The sequence below is a fragment of the Pagrus pagrus genome (assembly GCF_965226575.1).
Source record: "Pagrus pagrus genome assembly, chromosome: 18".
Taxonomy (NCBI): domain Eukaryota; kingdom Metazoa; phylum Chordata; class Actinopteri; order Spariformes; family Sparidae; genus Pagrus; species Pagrus pagrus.
In genome coordinates this window covers 14,528,955-14,545,228 of record NC_140202.1, presented here as the reverse complement: position 1 = coordinate 14,545,228, position 16,274 = coordinate 14,528,955, and the positions used below count along the sequence as shown (strand labels likewise).

Sequence of the window (16,274 nt, the reverse complement as noted above, 5' to 3'; positions counted from 1 at the left end):
TCTTGACTGATTACACATGATCTTCTATGTGATGCATAAATGTATTGCCTGAACAAACATTTTACATTATTCTTTCACATTTTCTTTTGTTCTGTGTTCTTGTTTGTTGTCTTTTGTCTGAAAAGAGCATTCATCTGATGACTAATATTTTATGGCCTGGCTGACCTTAACTCCAGCTAAAGTGCTCTTTCCACTTTATTGCATTTCCTTTTTCCCATCGTTTAAAAATATGACATTACTGCCTATTTTCCCAAATCTCTAATCTCCCATTAAGTTTGTCCGCATCTGCAGGCGGAGCTAAATACATTTTCTCATCAGTCATTGGCCTAGTATTCTATTGGTGTGCTTGTAAGGTTTGGCATTTGAGAAAAAAGGGTTGTTCCCCTTGAGAGTATGAATGTGCTCAGCAATTGTGTACATTAAATCATTAGATATTTTGCATGCAAAGATCCAAAATGAAAAGGGGATCATCCTCTGGGGAGCATGAACGTGGGGTCTCCCTGTCCTCTGTGTCAGGGAAAACGATTGTCCAGCAGTGGCGTTGGATCAGAGGTCCCACCCGAAGCCCAAAAGTTGTCAAGATACTTTGCTTTAAAGGGGAACTCCAGCATTTTTAAACCTGGGCCCTATCTTTTCTTTGTCTAAATGACTACTAGATACAAAAATTTTTGGACCACGTCCAGCTGATGGCCTCGGCAGCTGCATAATGGGCTGCATTGGCAGTGTATTCCTTGGGGCCAAATGTGCCCGTCAAATAACATCGTCCACTTAAGGGGATAGTTCAGGTGTTTTGATGCGGGGCGTATGAGGTGTGTACTTATCCCTATTCCCTATTCAGTGTATTACCTGCAGTAGATGACCGTCAGCGACAACCTTTTTTCAAGAGTAAGATCCTTGATTGTTTTACCATAAACAGCTGTTATATCTCTGATCAAAGCCAGACTCTATTGATAAAAACAGTAATTTAACCTTGCAGAACACTGGAGTTGCTGGTCCAATGGTTAATTTGTTTGTTATTCTGCGACTTGGACGCTTTAAAGGTCGAGTTTGAGTCTGACGAAATACTGTATGTAAAAATGTAAAACGAATTTTGGGCTCAGGTTTGAAAATACCAGAATTACCTTTTAAGGTTGGCTCGAAAACTGACATTACCTTACTCAGGTCTTACTGTCAATGGGGTAAAGAAATCTGTCAGATTGATTTGTATTTATCCCTTCCCTGACCTTAGGTTGACTCTAAGTTTTAGTTCAGTCAAAAACCCAAACTGCTTTTGTCACGCCTGGTTTTCCTTTTCAGACAGCACACAAGCACAGAGAGCGGAAAATGTAACCGATATATTTTTATATATACAGGAAGTCGGTGCTGTGCAGATTTCTCCAGAGGGCCCTCACACAAAGAGGTTCTTCAGATTCTGTCTTCGGGAAAGCAAGAGCAAGTCTCTCACTGCTGAGGTTCACTTAATATTCAGCACTTTCGGTCGAGGTTACGCAGAGGACGGGGGAGAGAGAAATCAATATTCAAACACCTGAAACAGCACTTGGTGGGGGATTAGTGGGTCAACCAAAATGTCAGGATTCCCTTCCCATTTACCTGCAGGAGACGCTCGTCAAAAAGCTGACAAAGGTGCAAAAAAAAAAAGCGTTATTAGCTGGATAATCCCTCACTGTCCTATGTGATTGCAGAATGACTGCATATGTTGTGGTTACAGCTACATACAAATTGTATAGTGTCTATTGATGACATGAGGTTTAGTATATAAGTCAACATAAAACAGTTTATATAGCATAGCAGCTTTTGAGACAAAGTTAAATACTAATGCAACATTAGTACCATTAGGTGATCATAATTCATATTGAATATGAGATTATGGTTGTCTCTCTCAGTTGTCTCTTTCCTAGAGTGTAATTGCCACTGAGTAGTAAAATTAAAACTACAAAAACCGGTTAATTCCCTAATTATTCCTATTTTAAGCAGTTTATTTGTGCAAGAATCATAAGTAAAGCTTTTAACAACGTGTCTGACTGTCCGATCGCCTCGGATTACAAAAATCGAACAAATCTAGTCGTCTTTTGCCCACCCTCTCCCAAATGCTCTATATCACAGTGCTCCGCGTGAATCGCATTATGCTGTATCACAGCTGCTATATCCTCTGACACTCTTATCATAGAGAGTCAATGCCCGTGGGTGAAGACAAACTCACTGTGCGCTTCCCAAAGTGACTGAAAGGCTAATCTTGCTTCCCATTTCTCTATTTTTTTCATACTATTCTAATCTTGATGTCTATTTAATCATGACTGTTTCATTTTTCTTTTTCAGCCACTGAATCTTAATGCTTGACATTTACTGCTATCTAATCTGGTCTCATCAGTACACACCTCAAACTGAGAGTAATGTCCTAGTTAAATGTCAGACCTTTCCACTTGTCCTTTTCGAAGCCAATGATGTAGTTTTATATTAAAGTCATACAGTGAGATGCTTACAGTACCCCCCTACTGTTTCCTGCCTCGATGAGAGCAATCTGTAGAAAATAAATATAAACAATAGGGTATTTAACTGCATTATCTCACTTCTCATCTGCACTGTTGGGCGCAATAAAACAGTCAGGATTGTTTTGACACACAGCCAGCGACAGGAGAGCATCACCTGGCATAAGACACAGTAAGTGCTTCTAATAAAAGTGTCCATATGTGCTCACTTCATAATGTCGTATAATTCAGAACCATATCTTTCCCACAGCTCCTTCAATCACTCCGCGCACAGCCAGAGGAGGGCATTTAAACCAACACGTCAACAAAAATGTTCCTGTTTCTGTCAGTAACATCTGGAGGAATCTGTACGTCCAGCTGTGCTCACAGCCGGTGGAAGGTGGCGGGGACAGACTGCACACAGAACTGGAAGAGTCTCTTACTGAGGATGATGCCGGCGCAGATCAGCGCCATGCCACTCGCGATGGTGGAGACCACGACTGCCAGGATCAAAGATGTCGACATCTGGCCCTGCGGAGCCAGGCCGTGAGGAGTTGCTAGGAGAAGAGTGTCAATAATTAGGCATCAAAGGGTGTTTAGATTAGAGCTTTATCGGTTCAGACTGGAAAGCATTTTGAGGGATTTATCGTCCAAATTCCTAACACAAAATGTTTTTTATCCAAAAGAAAAATCTGTGTTTGTTCGGGGGAGGGGGGGGATTACGTACCTATGGCGCCAATACATGTGACATTGTCACTGGCCAGTACTTCTTCGTCGTCGTCGCAGAGACAGAGGATGAGATGAGTATCTTCGTCTCGTTTGCAGCTCTGCGTTTGACAGTGGCTGCAGTTCAGCTGCACCTTGATCTCACACTCGCCGTGACTCTCCATGGCTGGAAGGAACAACGTGCACACACATTGAGACAAAGACGCGAAGACACACAAGCACCAGACACAAACTATTTGTTAGTGAGGGCGATTATCAAGTTTGCAGGATGCTCCAACAAGGTCTGGTGATAATCTTTGTTCCTCACAAATATTCTCTAGGCAGCCAAAGACTGAGGCTTACACATAGGCTATGTTCAGACTGCCAATTGTTTTTTGGCATATCCAGAATGTGTCCAGATTGATTTTATAAAGTCTGCATGGCAAAGAACCACATGAAATGCAATTTGTGCAAATCAGATCCAAGCCACATTTGAAGGTGGTCTGAGATGCTATTCAAATCAGATTTGTGCGGATGTGTCTCGGTCCAGCTCTGGCCACTATTGTAAGATTTGGAAGTGTCTTTTGTGTCACTTACAACAACTGCAATCACGATTGTGTGGAAAACGAGACGATGGATCGCCAATTCCCATGCTTTCGCCTACGTCTACTGTATACCACAGCAACCCATGCAGATAGGTTGCAGATGTGCGGGCACAAAAATCCGATCTGATGTAATCCAAGTCAAATTGATTTGACAAGACATTATTAACACCCTTGACGCACAGCCAAGCTCATGCACCGCTAACGCTTTTAGCTGAGCGGCTACTGTAAAGATTTTGGCTTAAAAAAGGAGACTTTGATTTGAGTGATAAGCTGTGTGGAGATGTTTGTGCTTTTTCGCCTTCTTTTTTAACTTTCAAAACAAGTCCCCATCTGCTTCAGTTGTTTACGAAAAAGCTGCAACACTATTTTGCTGTGAAGCTCCAGAAATGTTTTGTGGACTACGTAACTACACTCGACTTTGCATCGGCCTCAGGTCGATACATCTTTCCTAAAAACTCCAGCCCCGGGCTGTTTTAGGAAATTAGCGAGCCTTCAGTAGAAATGAATGTTTGATCTTGAATTCTTTCCAAAGGTCTTCAGCAGGAAAACATGAGCCAGAGTAAGGGAGTGAGAAATAACTGTGAAAAATTGTGTCAAATTTGTGTGAAACGCAGCATGTGCTCTTCATAAAATGGCTCTGTAATACATTTAAACATTATTGGCTCAACATTGTAGTCTAAATCATACATTTGGCATACATATGTGGATTCATATTTTTAACAGTCCTCCGTTGTTTCTGGATGCAAATTGTGAGTGTAAGGGGAAATTGGCTTGTGCCATGTGCGTTAAAGACAAGAAGATGATTTAACTCATTTATAGAATTGAATTATAACTATTTAAGGTTTTATCTCTTTGTTCAGATCTCGCCTTGCATGTGTTTCATGTCTGAACACTGCAGAGGCTGTCCACTGGCAGCACACGCGGCAACAACAACAGCGTCTTTCACATGAAAAAGGAGGTCTGTCTGGTGGCGCCGAAGGCAACAGGCTACATGAGGCTGTGAATTAGTCAACTGCCTTCCTGTTCCTCCCACGACATAATGAGAATCAGATGGCTCTCAGAAAAATAAAACAAAAAAACAAAAAGCACCATTACATATGTCTATACACATGTGTGTGAGGTTCAAGTGCACACATACACACACACACACTGGTACGTCCTGAGGGATTAATTGGATCAATTTCCTGGTGAACTAAGTGCAAAGACACCCTGGAGCTCAGGATTTAATCTTCACACAGACAGGGTCTCTTTGCTTTGGGATCTGTCATGTTTAACACGACCTGTTCCTGGAATGACTCTAAGCAGCGATGCAACTCCATGTTATGTAACTTTAAAGGTGCCCTCAAGTTACCATCGCAAAAATAGAATACAGGGTGATAATTAACCGTGTGTGAGGTAATGTCCATTAAATGAGCCTGTTATTCTCCAGCCTGTCTGCACATTTAACAGAGGAAAAACACATCAATCCCACCCATTTAAATCAACTTGAATTCTGTCCATGACTTCCAATCAAAGTGATGTGTCGACTCTTGATGTCCTAATTTGTGATTTCAGTTTTAATCCGTTCTTCTTTTCATCCAATTACAATTTTATGTTCCAATCACCTATTTGTTGATCAAATTGTTGCTATGAAAACTTTCAGCCAAACTTTCACAGTGCTACTGGCCACCAAGCTGCTTTATCCATGTGGTAAACACATATTCTGCTCTGGTTTAGTCCTCTTACTGGCTTTCAACTGCATCTCACTATCTTCATCAGCTGATGGTATTTTCTCTCTTTGTTTTTCTACTGAACTTCATGAGCGTATGGAGTTTTTTACTTGACTCTTTTTATTATTATTGGTTGGTCCTCTTTGTGCAATCATAGATAATAACATTAGTACATTTGTCTTCTCGACTGACTCCTTAAACTATCTGCGGCTGCAACCTTTGGTCATGTGAACAAATTATGGATGTTATACCCGACGTGTCTTTGGTGAAAGTCCTTTTTAAAGTTTTTGCACCTTCATCTTGGTGTGAGCTTATAAGATTATAAGAACAGGATTAAGGGCTATTTGAGCACTGAATGCACATGTCCTGTTACTGAGCACTGTTAACTTTATTGTCTTGATGTGATTTGCTGATTTACTGTCTTGGCCAGGACCCCCTCGTAAAAGAGACTTCGAATCTCAATGGGAATACAAGCTTTTACCAGAGCTTTCAACTGCACCTTATGGCTAATCAGGCAAAGGTTTCTGCTCAAGGTCCATGTACTAGCTATTGTTTGTAATGTTTTAACTGCACTGTCTTCAACTGTGCTCGCTCTCTTTGCTCTCTGCTCTCTGCTCTCCTCCATTCTCAGTCTTATTCCTCTTATCGGCAGTGTCACTATCAGATTAATCGGCGTCGGTGTCTTCATCATGATGTGAGTCGGTCTCACCTGCCAGAGGCTGAAGGAAAATCTCTCCCACTGGATGGATGAACGAGACGCCATTCTGACCGTCGGCAGTGATCTCATCCGTCAACGCGGCGTCGCCTCCTGTCACAAAAATGTATGTTGTGAACGCTCAGTCAAATCAGTCAGTATTACAACTAATTGAAACCATTTTCATCCATTACGACACTTTATGCTTGTTAGCAGGTTTGACAGTTTTCTCTCGACGGAGAAAACACCATGTTGCACGACACCCTGCATTTTAAGGCTGGCGACAGAAGTTGAAAGATAAAAAGCTGTGATTATATTGGAGTGATCCAACAGTTAACCTCGCTGTTGTGTCACTTGAGGATATAAAAGCAAAGAAATTGACAAAAAGGAAAGGTATAAATGCCCTGTATGATTACTATGGCACAGAAGCAATGTAATCTCAAAACTGTACATGCCAATTATGTTGCTAAACTTTTTTCAGTTGAAATTGTGCTATTTCTGTAAAGAGTTAACTGCTGAGTGCAACAGCACAAGCATCTAAATTAAGATTTATACTGAATGACAAATCACAACACTTTGTTTGAGGACCTGAGTAGAAGACATGAGGCAGAAGCCGAGAAAAGAAAGTGATTTGTATTTTTAAGGGGGTTGTTAAATGTTAATGCACTGTAGTTTAAGTGTAGCTGACAGAATACTGTTACCTCTGTAACCTCCTCCTCCGCCTCCGGCTGTGCAGGCCCCACCTCCACCTCCAAAACCCCCAAAGGTGGACCAGCTGAGCTTGGACAGGGCCAGAGGACACGAGGATCCACCCTCGGCACCCTCCACCAGAGACTTTCCTGCCCTCAGGTTAGGACTGAGACTGTCTTTCCAGCCTCCACCTCCACCTTCAGGGAAACAAACATGCACATTTTGTAGAAAAATCTTGAAGAGCGTAAATGTTATAAGGTTATAGATAAACTTCTCGTTCAGATAATTTTTGCTGCCGTTCACCTAAAGTGAACTTCATCTCACCTATTGTAAGTGAGTTTTAGTTTAGTTTAGTTTATTTCAAACATGTGCGAGTAACACAACAAGCAGAGGAGGATGGAGACAGAAACATGAATGCCGTGGAAACTTTCACAAGAGTTTTCGTAACACCATTTTAATTCAACCAGGAGCCCAGCGGGGCAGCTTTAGAGATAACATACGCAGATAGATTTAGACGGACTGGAGACATGTCTGACTGCACGTTGGAGAGCTATCTTGATTTCCTCCAAAGGGAGTGTGTAATTGTAATATGTCTGCAGTGTCAGTTATGAGGGCACTCCTGGGATTTTACATTGCATTTTGATAAAGCTGGAGGAATGTCAGGACACGCATTTTAAAAAATGGTCAAAGTCAAAGCAGCAGAGGCTAAGATATGCTGACTTTCAGACCCTAGTATGGGTCAAGCCCAGAAAACAATCACTAAGTTCAATTTGGAACCCAGAGAGGGTGACAGTTACTTCCTTGGAAACAAAAAATGATTTATAAGCTTGACTCCACAGGGGATGAATACATATTTTATTTTGAGAGTTTATGTCGTAGCTTTTATAACGCTCATGTATTTTTTTTTTAACTGTATCATAAGTTTTAAATACTCAACATTGTATAATTATTTTCTGATGGTATTTTGTGAATATGAAATTTGTTCTATTGTTTTTTGTTTCGTGTTGTCGATTCTTTTATTTTGAAGTTTATTGTACTGGTGGTGCTGCTTGCTTTGGTTGCTGGTCATCTTTGTGTTTAACTCTCACAGGTTCAAACAGGCTGTGTGTTTCTTTTGTTGTTGTTTTTTTTTTACTCTACTCTACTCAGCTGTTAAAACAAGAGAAAAAGAAGCTCAGTCTTGTCTGACAAAGGATGAAGACTTCAAGCTGGAGCTTTGAAAGACGCAGGCAGAAACACATGGCGTAGAAATGAACAGGGACAGAACTATTGTTTCTGTTTCCAGTTTTTGTCACGTTGTCGTGCATCTTTGTTCATGTTCACAGGCAGCTGGTGAGAACACATGAAAGGGTCAACAGCAAGTCTTCAGCCTGCTTCTGTCTTTTGTTTACCACTTGAAACACATCAACGTAGACACTGAAGTTTCTGACAACCACACACAATTGTAGACACATTCTCACTTTTGTAGAAAGTGTAGGTGTGATAGATCTTTTTTAGACAACGCTCAAACAGTCACTCCTTGCACAAAAGTAGAAATTGTCAACACTGACAACATAAACCCATGTACCGTAAGTGGCGCTCTTTCATATACATACATTATATCATACATAAAAGAGGTCAGGTTGGGAACCTTAAGACTTATGCATATTTCTCCTTGTTGTTCAAGAGTTGATTGAAATATGACCAGTGTCATTAATGACTATGAGTACTTCTGTATGCATGCATTCTTGCCTTGAATTTCCCCTTGAGGCATGAATAAAGTATATTGAATCACACTTATTGAATTTCATTTCTATATTTACATGTACTTTACGTACGAATTTGGAATTTTTCTCTTGCTACAAGGCAGTGATGGGAATATTGTCCCTTCAGCAATGAATAATAATATTAAAGCGAAGCACTGTTGCAGTGGCAACATTTTTCCACCAACTACCTCAGTAAAGCACATTTTTAAATCCACAGCCACTGTAGGCCTGCCTGGACTTCAGCTGCACAACTTTCCAAAGTGTGCATGAAATAGAGAGAGAGCGAGAGATGCAGGACCCCACGCCAGAAAAGGCCGACTGGAGAATCACCACAACACCTCCTCCGTCTTCATGCTCCTTCCCCTGCAGCCTCCACAGGTATACAAACCTTCCAAGGGTTGACTAATATGGTTGATGGTTTAAAAGGTTAAACAAGTGTCGGCTAGAGTAAGATTCACTAAGTCCAAAGCTTTCAGGTTCTTTTGGGTAACTTTCCATACTCTCAGCTTTGAACGATGCAAGCACAGTCTGTTTTAACATTCCTCCATTCGCGTCCTATTGTGTCCCCTGATTGGGAAGCGGTTTCGCTCTATTATTGTACTGACTATGAGGTCATCTTGCTGCTCAAGAGACTAACAATAGTCTGCATAATAACCTTAATTAATGCCAGATTAACACTAATATTTTGAGCGATAATAATAATTTTACAGCCACGCATTATTCCCTGAGAAATTAATGAAAATGTAAAAAAATAAATAAATGACAACCTATCTTGCAATGTTAAAGAAAATGAGGAAAGATATCTGGATACATCCCTTTAACCAAATCCACACCAAAAGTTAGTGGGGTGTATTCTGTGCCGAGACCCATCCTCTATTAGAAAATACTGTAGCAGTAGTAGTTTTTGTGTAATGCTGCTGACAAACCAACTGATCAACCAACCAACTGACCAACAAGCAAACAAACACAGACACGTGTTAAAAAAACGTGATGCCAGGATGACCGGTTCCAACAACGGCACACACATCCACACGAATGTGCACGAACGCACACACCCCCTTTACTTACAACTAAGAGCTACATATTTCTCCTGTCACTTAGATCTTTATCTAAACAATCCCACAGAGACGTTTCAATAAGATGAGCTGGTACAGTAGATGGTCTGTGCTCAGATTATGTTGGTCAGAGGGGATTTAGTGAGAATGTTCCTGCAGGCATTTTCCAGGAGCAAAGAGAGCCCTCTCTGCCATATATGTCTCGCTTCAAAGGTCAAGACCTGTCAGGAAACTAAAAATACGATCCAGATAGATCGCATTATCCTCAGACCAAACACATCCCGCTGTGAAGGATCATGCATGCATGCCAATGTGCGCTGCACAGAACAAACAACTCCTCCTGTGTCTTCAACCCACACGTCTCGGTGCACAGGGTTTTAATCCTAACTTGCTTTTGATATCACATAAAAGTCAAAAAATCTGTTTCAAGGAGAAAAACCTCGTCATCTGAGGCTTATAGTGCATCAACATGGAGATAAACAGGATAATACTCTTAAATAGGGCACTTAACCTCTCTGTGAACATAAAATGTACAACTGAGTCTGCAGCCAAACTTCAGTGTCATCATGAATAATAACTACGATTGTTCATCTTATACATAATCATACCACGTACATTTTGTTGTGAAATGCTTTCTTATGTTCTTTCTTTCTTTCTTTCTTTCTTTCTTTCTTGTTGAACTCAAAGTTGAACTAGTTGAGAAGTTTCTACGTTTTTGTAACTATAATATTACCATTTTGTCATTCCACTGTCTTTTATATAAATATTATATTTCTCGCAACCTGAATTAAGTTGACAGTCCATGTCAACAGTTGCCATCGGAGCAATTAAAATAAATAGCCCTTATGAGGATTGCATGTTCTGTGGTTTATCCTCACTCTCGTTGTGTCAGGGTGGAGGGAGTCATCGCAAAGTCGTGAAAATGTCTGCACGACTGGATACCACTTAAGGTGAGTGATCATTATTTACACACCATCAACAGCGGTACAGTACCTGCAGCGCCAGTTTGACCGCTGGTACTGGGAGCTATGGTGCTGTTTTCATACTGTTCCAGTGGTATCTGGTCCAGACTGGACTCTGGGTCTTCAAGGTAGGCATTTCCTCCTCCTCCAGCCGCAATCAGCAAGGGAACCAGCTCACCTGTCTCCATCTGACAAGACAGCATCACTGTAAGTCTCAATTTTAACCATGAACATGCTCAGTGGTGCACGTGTGTGCATCGGCATTTCATTGTGAATGCCTGAATCATTCCAATATGCCTACAGACATTTTCTGACGCCTATCAGTATGCACACTTTATCCGCACAAGTCATCATAGAAAGGACACACACTTAAACAACACAGAGTTTTTTCTCTGTCACCTTAAAGATGTAGGTGGCTCCCCCTCCTCCACCTCCACCCCCAGCCCACTCCACACCGGCCTCTCCCCTGAGGTTGTCTTCAATCACTGATGACTCACCCAGGCAGATCTTCTGGGTGTGGGGATTTCTCTACAGAGGTATGATTTAAAGAAAGAAATAAGCTTCACAAAAATTTGAATCCAGCAGGAAGGAATCTTTTTTTTAATCTAGGTCACTCTCATCTTTCCTCTTCTTTGCAAAAGATATCCCAGTGAGACATCACACAACGAATCCTTCACCTCTACTCACCCCCGGACATGCATCCTCCCCCTGATGACCCACCAGGATGTAAAGTACATCTCCTTTCTCCAGAGGAAATATGGCAGATATAAAGACCCCGTGGTTGCGTTTATTGTGGTTTTTGGCTCCTTTCCCTCCTGCAGCACCGTATGCAGAGATCCTGGGGGAGACCAATGCACAGCAAGAGGATTACATATTGAAGAAATTGCTTTCTGGCTCAGGCTCCAAAGCATATATCATACTACTGTAGGTAGACTGCAATACACTTGAGCAAATAGCTATAGATGTCTGCTATAACACACACACACCAGGAGTCACAGTCACCTGTGGTGAGGATTTCCTCTTACAGAGCAACACAATGTGTTGATACTGGCTTTAAGTACAGCTGTGTATACTTATCCAAAGCAATTCACCATGCTCTGTGATTAATCATGTCACTTTTACGTTGCCCCATTTCATGTTGTGACTGTGATTGTCAGGTCCCATGACTGGCTGTGCCTAGACAGTCAAATTGCTTTCAGTCTTGATATGGCAAGACAATAAACGGTTATACTCAGCGCTGCCAGTATCGTCTAGATCCAAAGCACCGGTCACACCTTCAATCTTATGCACAGTTCTCACACAACAATGTCAGTAATTGTGAATGAATACTGACCAGAAATAAGCAATAGACAAATTGCAAACCACAGTTTGACTCTTTCTGTCAAAGGCTGATAAAGCCTGTGAGCTACAATGTGCAAGATACCAAATCCAGGATTGCTCCCAGTGGCTCTTCCATCAGTTTATGAGTGTATATTATTGGTTGCCTAATGAGCAGGTGGTTGCACGGTAGCCTCTGCCACCAGTGCCAGACTTGTGATGTTAAGCACCTTGAGTGGTCGCTAAGACTAGACACGTGCCGTGTAAATACAGTCCATTTATCATTGTGGATTGTGGTCTTTTCATGGGATTTGTTGACAATAAGAAAAACACAGAATATCACCAGACTTACACTTGGACAAGCCATCCCCTCTATCACTTACAGGTATCTGTTAGTAGCAGGCACCCTCCACATCTGGACTCCTTTTAAGGGGCCTTCCTTCCCCACAGTGACACTGACGTTTTTGTTCCTGTAGGTGCTGTCACACTGGGCCTGGGTCGGGCCGTGGGGACCACTGGCACCGCATGAGTTAAACCACCACGTCATCAAAGAAACCTCTAGAAAAATGGAGACAAAGAAAACAAAACATGAGCTGCTGGGAATTGTTGAGTTGTTACAGAGAGAGAAACAACAAAACATGCAAGGACATATGTGAGGCTAAGATAAACAGCTGGACATTAAAGAGCAGAAACACACATATGGCGCTACATCTAGGAGCCTGACTGGAAATTGCATTAAGCACCTGGAACGTGAATGCAAAATGGATTAAAAGCTTCTGGTCAGCCAATATGGTAGATAAAGCGTCGAGACAAATGTACAATCCAACACCTGCTATGTAAATTCTGCAGGCAGATTGGATTAAAAATGACATGGTAGACGAGGCACACTTTGGAAATTCACAAGGTGTCCCAGGTGACAGCTGGAGCTGCACACTACCTGAGGCAGAGGGCTCCGGAAGGGGGCTTAAGAAATCCTCCAAGTCGGCCATGGGCAGGAGAGAGTTGAGATCTGAGGAGGAAAAGTGGGATGAAAGAGAGAAAAGGAATCAGAGTCAGCCTCCTGCATTAATTACGTATATTCAGACACAAAGCGACATGTATGAAAGCAAATGACAACGATTCAAAGAAGGGTTTTTAAAGATGAACATGGAGACTTTTCCACAGACTAATTCCCAGAAACATCATGAATACATTCCTCCCTAAGCACCCCAGCACAAACACTTCATAAATGTTATGGGGGAGAAACATTTAACTAATTTACGGCTTACTAAAGTTCCTCTGGGATCCTGAATTGACCATGATATCATGGTCATATCATGGTTAGAAAATGTCTCAGGCTTGCCCAACCAGAGCAGATGAGCAACAGTCACACACACTGCTGTTATCACTCTGCCTGTCATCCTTCACTTTAAATCATAAAACAAAAACAGACTTATCCCTTTAATCCAGTGTATCAAAGTGCAAATTTATATCTGTATATCAACCCTGTCATCACACATAGAAAATGAAATTCATCCCGGATCATTTAAATGGCGCAGAGAGAGTTTTATAAAGCCCTTTCACATGTTTATGAGAATAAAAAACCCAAAGTCTAACGACACAGAGAGGAATGTTGGCATACATATCACATTGCCGCAATTGCAGCGAATAATTAAACGCTGGTTACCCTCAAATCATGACCAATCATCGACACAAGGCTATAAATGAAAGACCGATGACCGCATCTAGCGAAAGAAAAAGCAGTTGTCATCAGTCAGTCTTAAAAGCTGGCAGGATTCACTGTGCTGCTCTGCTCTCCATTTAATTCAGCAGGGGTCCGAGTCTGAGAAGTGCATCTCAAAAGTATTTAGGAAAGTCATAAGCAGACAGTTATGAGACAAATAGTCTTATTGGGCTTTGTTACATTTGTTGCACAGTGGTCTGTAGCCACAAGTTCTCATTTAAGATCCCCTTCAAGAGGGAACAAAATTGTGTTTCCATTTAGGGTTTCCATTATGTGTTTATCCTTGAGGTCTTAAAAACATGTCTTATACATTTCTGTCCTCACAAAACATTTGCAAAGAAAATGTTTTGAACAATAAAAATGGCACGTAGTTTTCATCCATGTTTTTTAAGCTTGGGGACTTATTCCTCACTGCATTCGTTGGTGCATTGCTGCGCCTCATAATTACTGCCACTTGCTCAGGAGTGCGAGGAATGTCGGGGAGGTGTATCGCAATGCCCACAAGCTCGTGAATGAGTCGCGTAAATATATTGCTCCGTAGTGCAACAAGTGGGTTGAACAATCTGATAATGCCATGTTGGTGGTGATCCTTGAATAATTAATGTTGCCCAAGGAACATCATTGAAACTGACCGATCACGCTTTAATAATGTCATAGCTCAATGAGCGGAAAAGTACACACATGGGAGATGTTATCCTTTCAAACACTTATTTAATGTTGTAAAAGGGTATATTTGAACCCAAACCGAGTTAACGTAAACCAAAGCAAATATCTTTGTTCCCTGAATCTAACCAAACCAGAACGGAAAACTGAAAAGAAACAAAACAAATAATAAGTGAGTTTAGTGTGGAAATGATAGGTGAGTCAGTATAATTATCTGTTCCAATTGAATACAAATTATGCTCTCCTATGTGAACCCCACACTCAACCCACTCAGCCACAATGCTGCTCCAGATTCGACTGAGATATGACCCTAAAGCAACAATAATTACTCTTGTTCTAGGAACAACACCAACGAGGTAATGTCAGATACAGCTTAGTGTGTTAATAGAGTGAGAGAACACACCAGCTTGCATTTCATTTTCCATAAATGTAACATTCAATTTGTGCGTCATGTGACGTTCAGTGTCAGTCTTCATTCAGATGTTCCCCAGGCTCTTACATCCTTACTCCCCCTTGATTTGAACTAAAAATAACCTTTTTTTGTATCGGTTTTACATTATAATTCCCCCAGATGGTTGAACCGAACTTAAATGGCAGTGTTTCTGTTATGGTCTCCAGAATTGTATGTTAGCAACAGCTTACCTGTCTTGAAGCAGGCTGCTCCAATTGCAATGTCATCGAGAGCGACATCAGCATTGGAGCCTTGTTCCCACGTAGCTGTTACCTTAACATGGAACCTGGGGTAAAAATAAAAAAATTACAGTTGTCTTAATGTGAAAAACAGGAATTCAGTTCCAATATGAGTACAAAAGCAGCTTGTAGGGAAAATAGGTCAAATCTTCAAAAAGATTTCAAATTATTTAGATGAAGGCAGCATTTTCCTCTTTCTCATCATCAGCATGTTCGCATGCTAAATCTTCAGCATGACTGGAGAATTGTAATGGCATTGCTGCCTGAGAAGAGCTTTAGTTTTGCCATGAAATATAAAGGAAATGGAAATGTTACAGAGTCTGATGTGAAAAAAAAAACTTTTTGGATGACAAAGAGTGAAAAGAGGTCTGTAAAGTTGAATGAGAGGTAACTTTAATACACATGAGACCGTGCCTGATTCTTGTAGCACTTCAGTGTTGCATGATCATCTACTTCTACCCTTTTTTTTTAATGTACCCATGTTGAAGGCCAGTCAGCTGCAGGGCAACCTCTTCCCAGTCGTCTGTCCACTGACCATTTCTCTCCCAAACCAGTGGTGCAGAGTTGGTCCCATTCTCCACTATAGCCACCAGCAAAGAACCATTGAAGTCCCCATACAGGTGCAGAGAGAAACGTATCTGCACAGAAAATCAGACACAATTTTCAGCAAGAGTTTTTGATGCCTCACAAGGAGAAGGAAACAAAAATATGTCAACAAAATTATTAAAAGACTTTGTCTATCTAAATAACTGACCTGGCAGGCAGCAGTAGAGACTGGGACAGGGAAAAAGGAGCTCTGAATGGACGCCTCACGAAGGGAATTACTCTCACTTACCTGCAGAAACAGGAAGTGCCCTGGGGGCGCACAATAAATGTGTCACAGCAGAATGCTATCCAGGTCATGACACAAAGACACACCAGAGATACGTTTAATGTGTTGTGTTACATTCTTTCAAGCCATACGTTTTGAACTAATTGCTGCATGAGAACCAGCAGCCTATAAAATTAAAACTGTACTTTGAAGAACCATAGGAGCATCGACTGAAATATAAAGCTGTTCCAGGAACAAATAGGCTCTGCAGCTGGATTTAAACGATCCATACAAGCCTTTTTAAGGTAATGTGGTATAACTGCATATGGTAGTAATCTAAGGAGGTATACCCATAAAAAGCCTTGTGTAGAAAGCACAACAACTGAAAAGCTTGTAAAGTTTTGACTGTAAGCAACTTAAGTTTTTTTTTGTGAAAAGAA

At 41.3% G+C, this 16,274-nt stretch overlaps 1 protein-coding gene across 1 annotated transcript in view; it reads right to left on the bottom strand.

The window, feature by feature from the left end:
* The window catches only part of ltk (leukocyte receptor tyrosine kinase), a 54,995-nt gene that overhangs the window by 9,012 nt on the left and 29,709 nt on the right, over window positions 1–16,274 (bottom strand). Inside the window, exons 8-19 of the mRNA XM_084380869.1 lie at window positions 15,778–15,878; window positions 15,501–15,661; window positions 14,976–15,070; window positions 12,885–12,956; window positions 12,331–12,505; window positions 11,318–11,468; window positions 11,030–11,158; window positions 10,662–10,818; window positions 6,880–7,065; window positions 6,194–6,292; window positions 3,193–3,357; window positions 2,909–3,022 (exon numbers count right to left, since the gene is read on the bottom strand). Of these exons, the coding sequence (XP_084236995.1) occupies window positions 2,909–3,022; window positions 3,193–3,357; window positions 6,194–6,292; window positions 6,880–7,065; window positions 10,662–10,818; window positions 11,030–11,158; window positions 11,318–11,468; window positions 12,331–12,505; window positions 12,885–12,956; window positions 14,976–15,070; window positions 15,501–15,661; window positions 15,778–15,878 (1,605 nt within the window). The remainder of the gene's footprint in view (window positions 1–2,908; window positions 3,023–3,192; window positions 3,358–6,193; window positions 6,293–6,879; window positions 7,066–10,661; window positions 10,819–11,029; window positions 11,159–11,317; window positions 11,469–12,330; window positions 12,506–12,884; window positions 12,957–14,975; window positions 15,071–15,500; window positions 15,662–15,777; window positions 15,879–16,274) is intronic.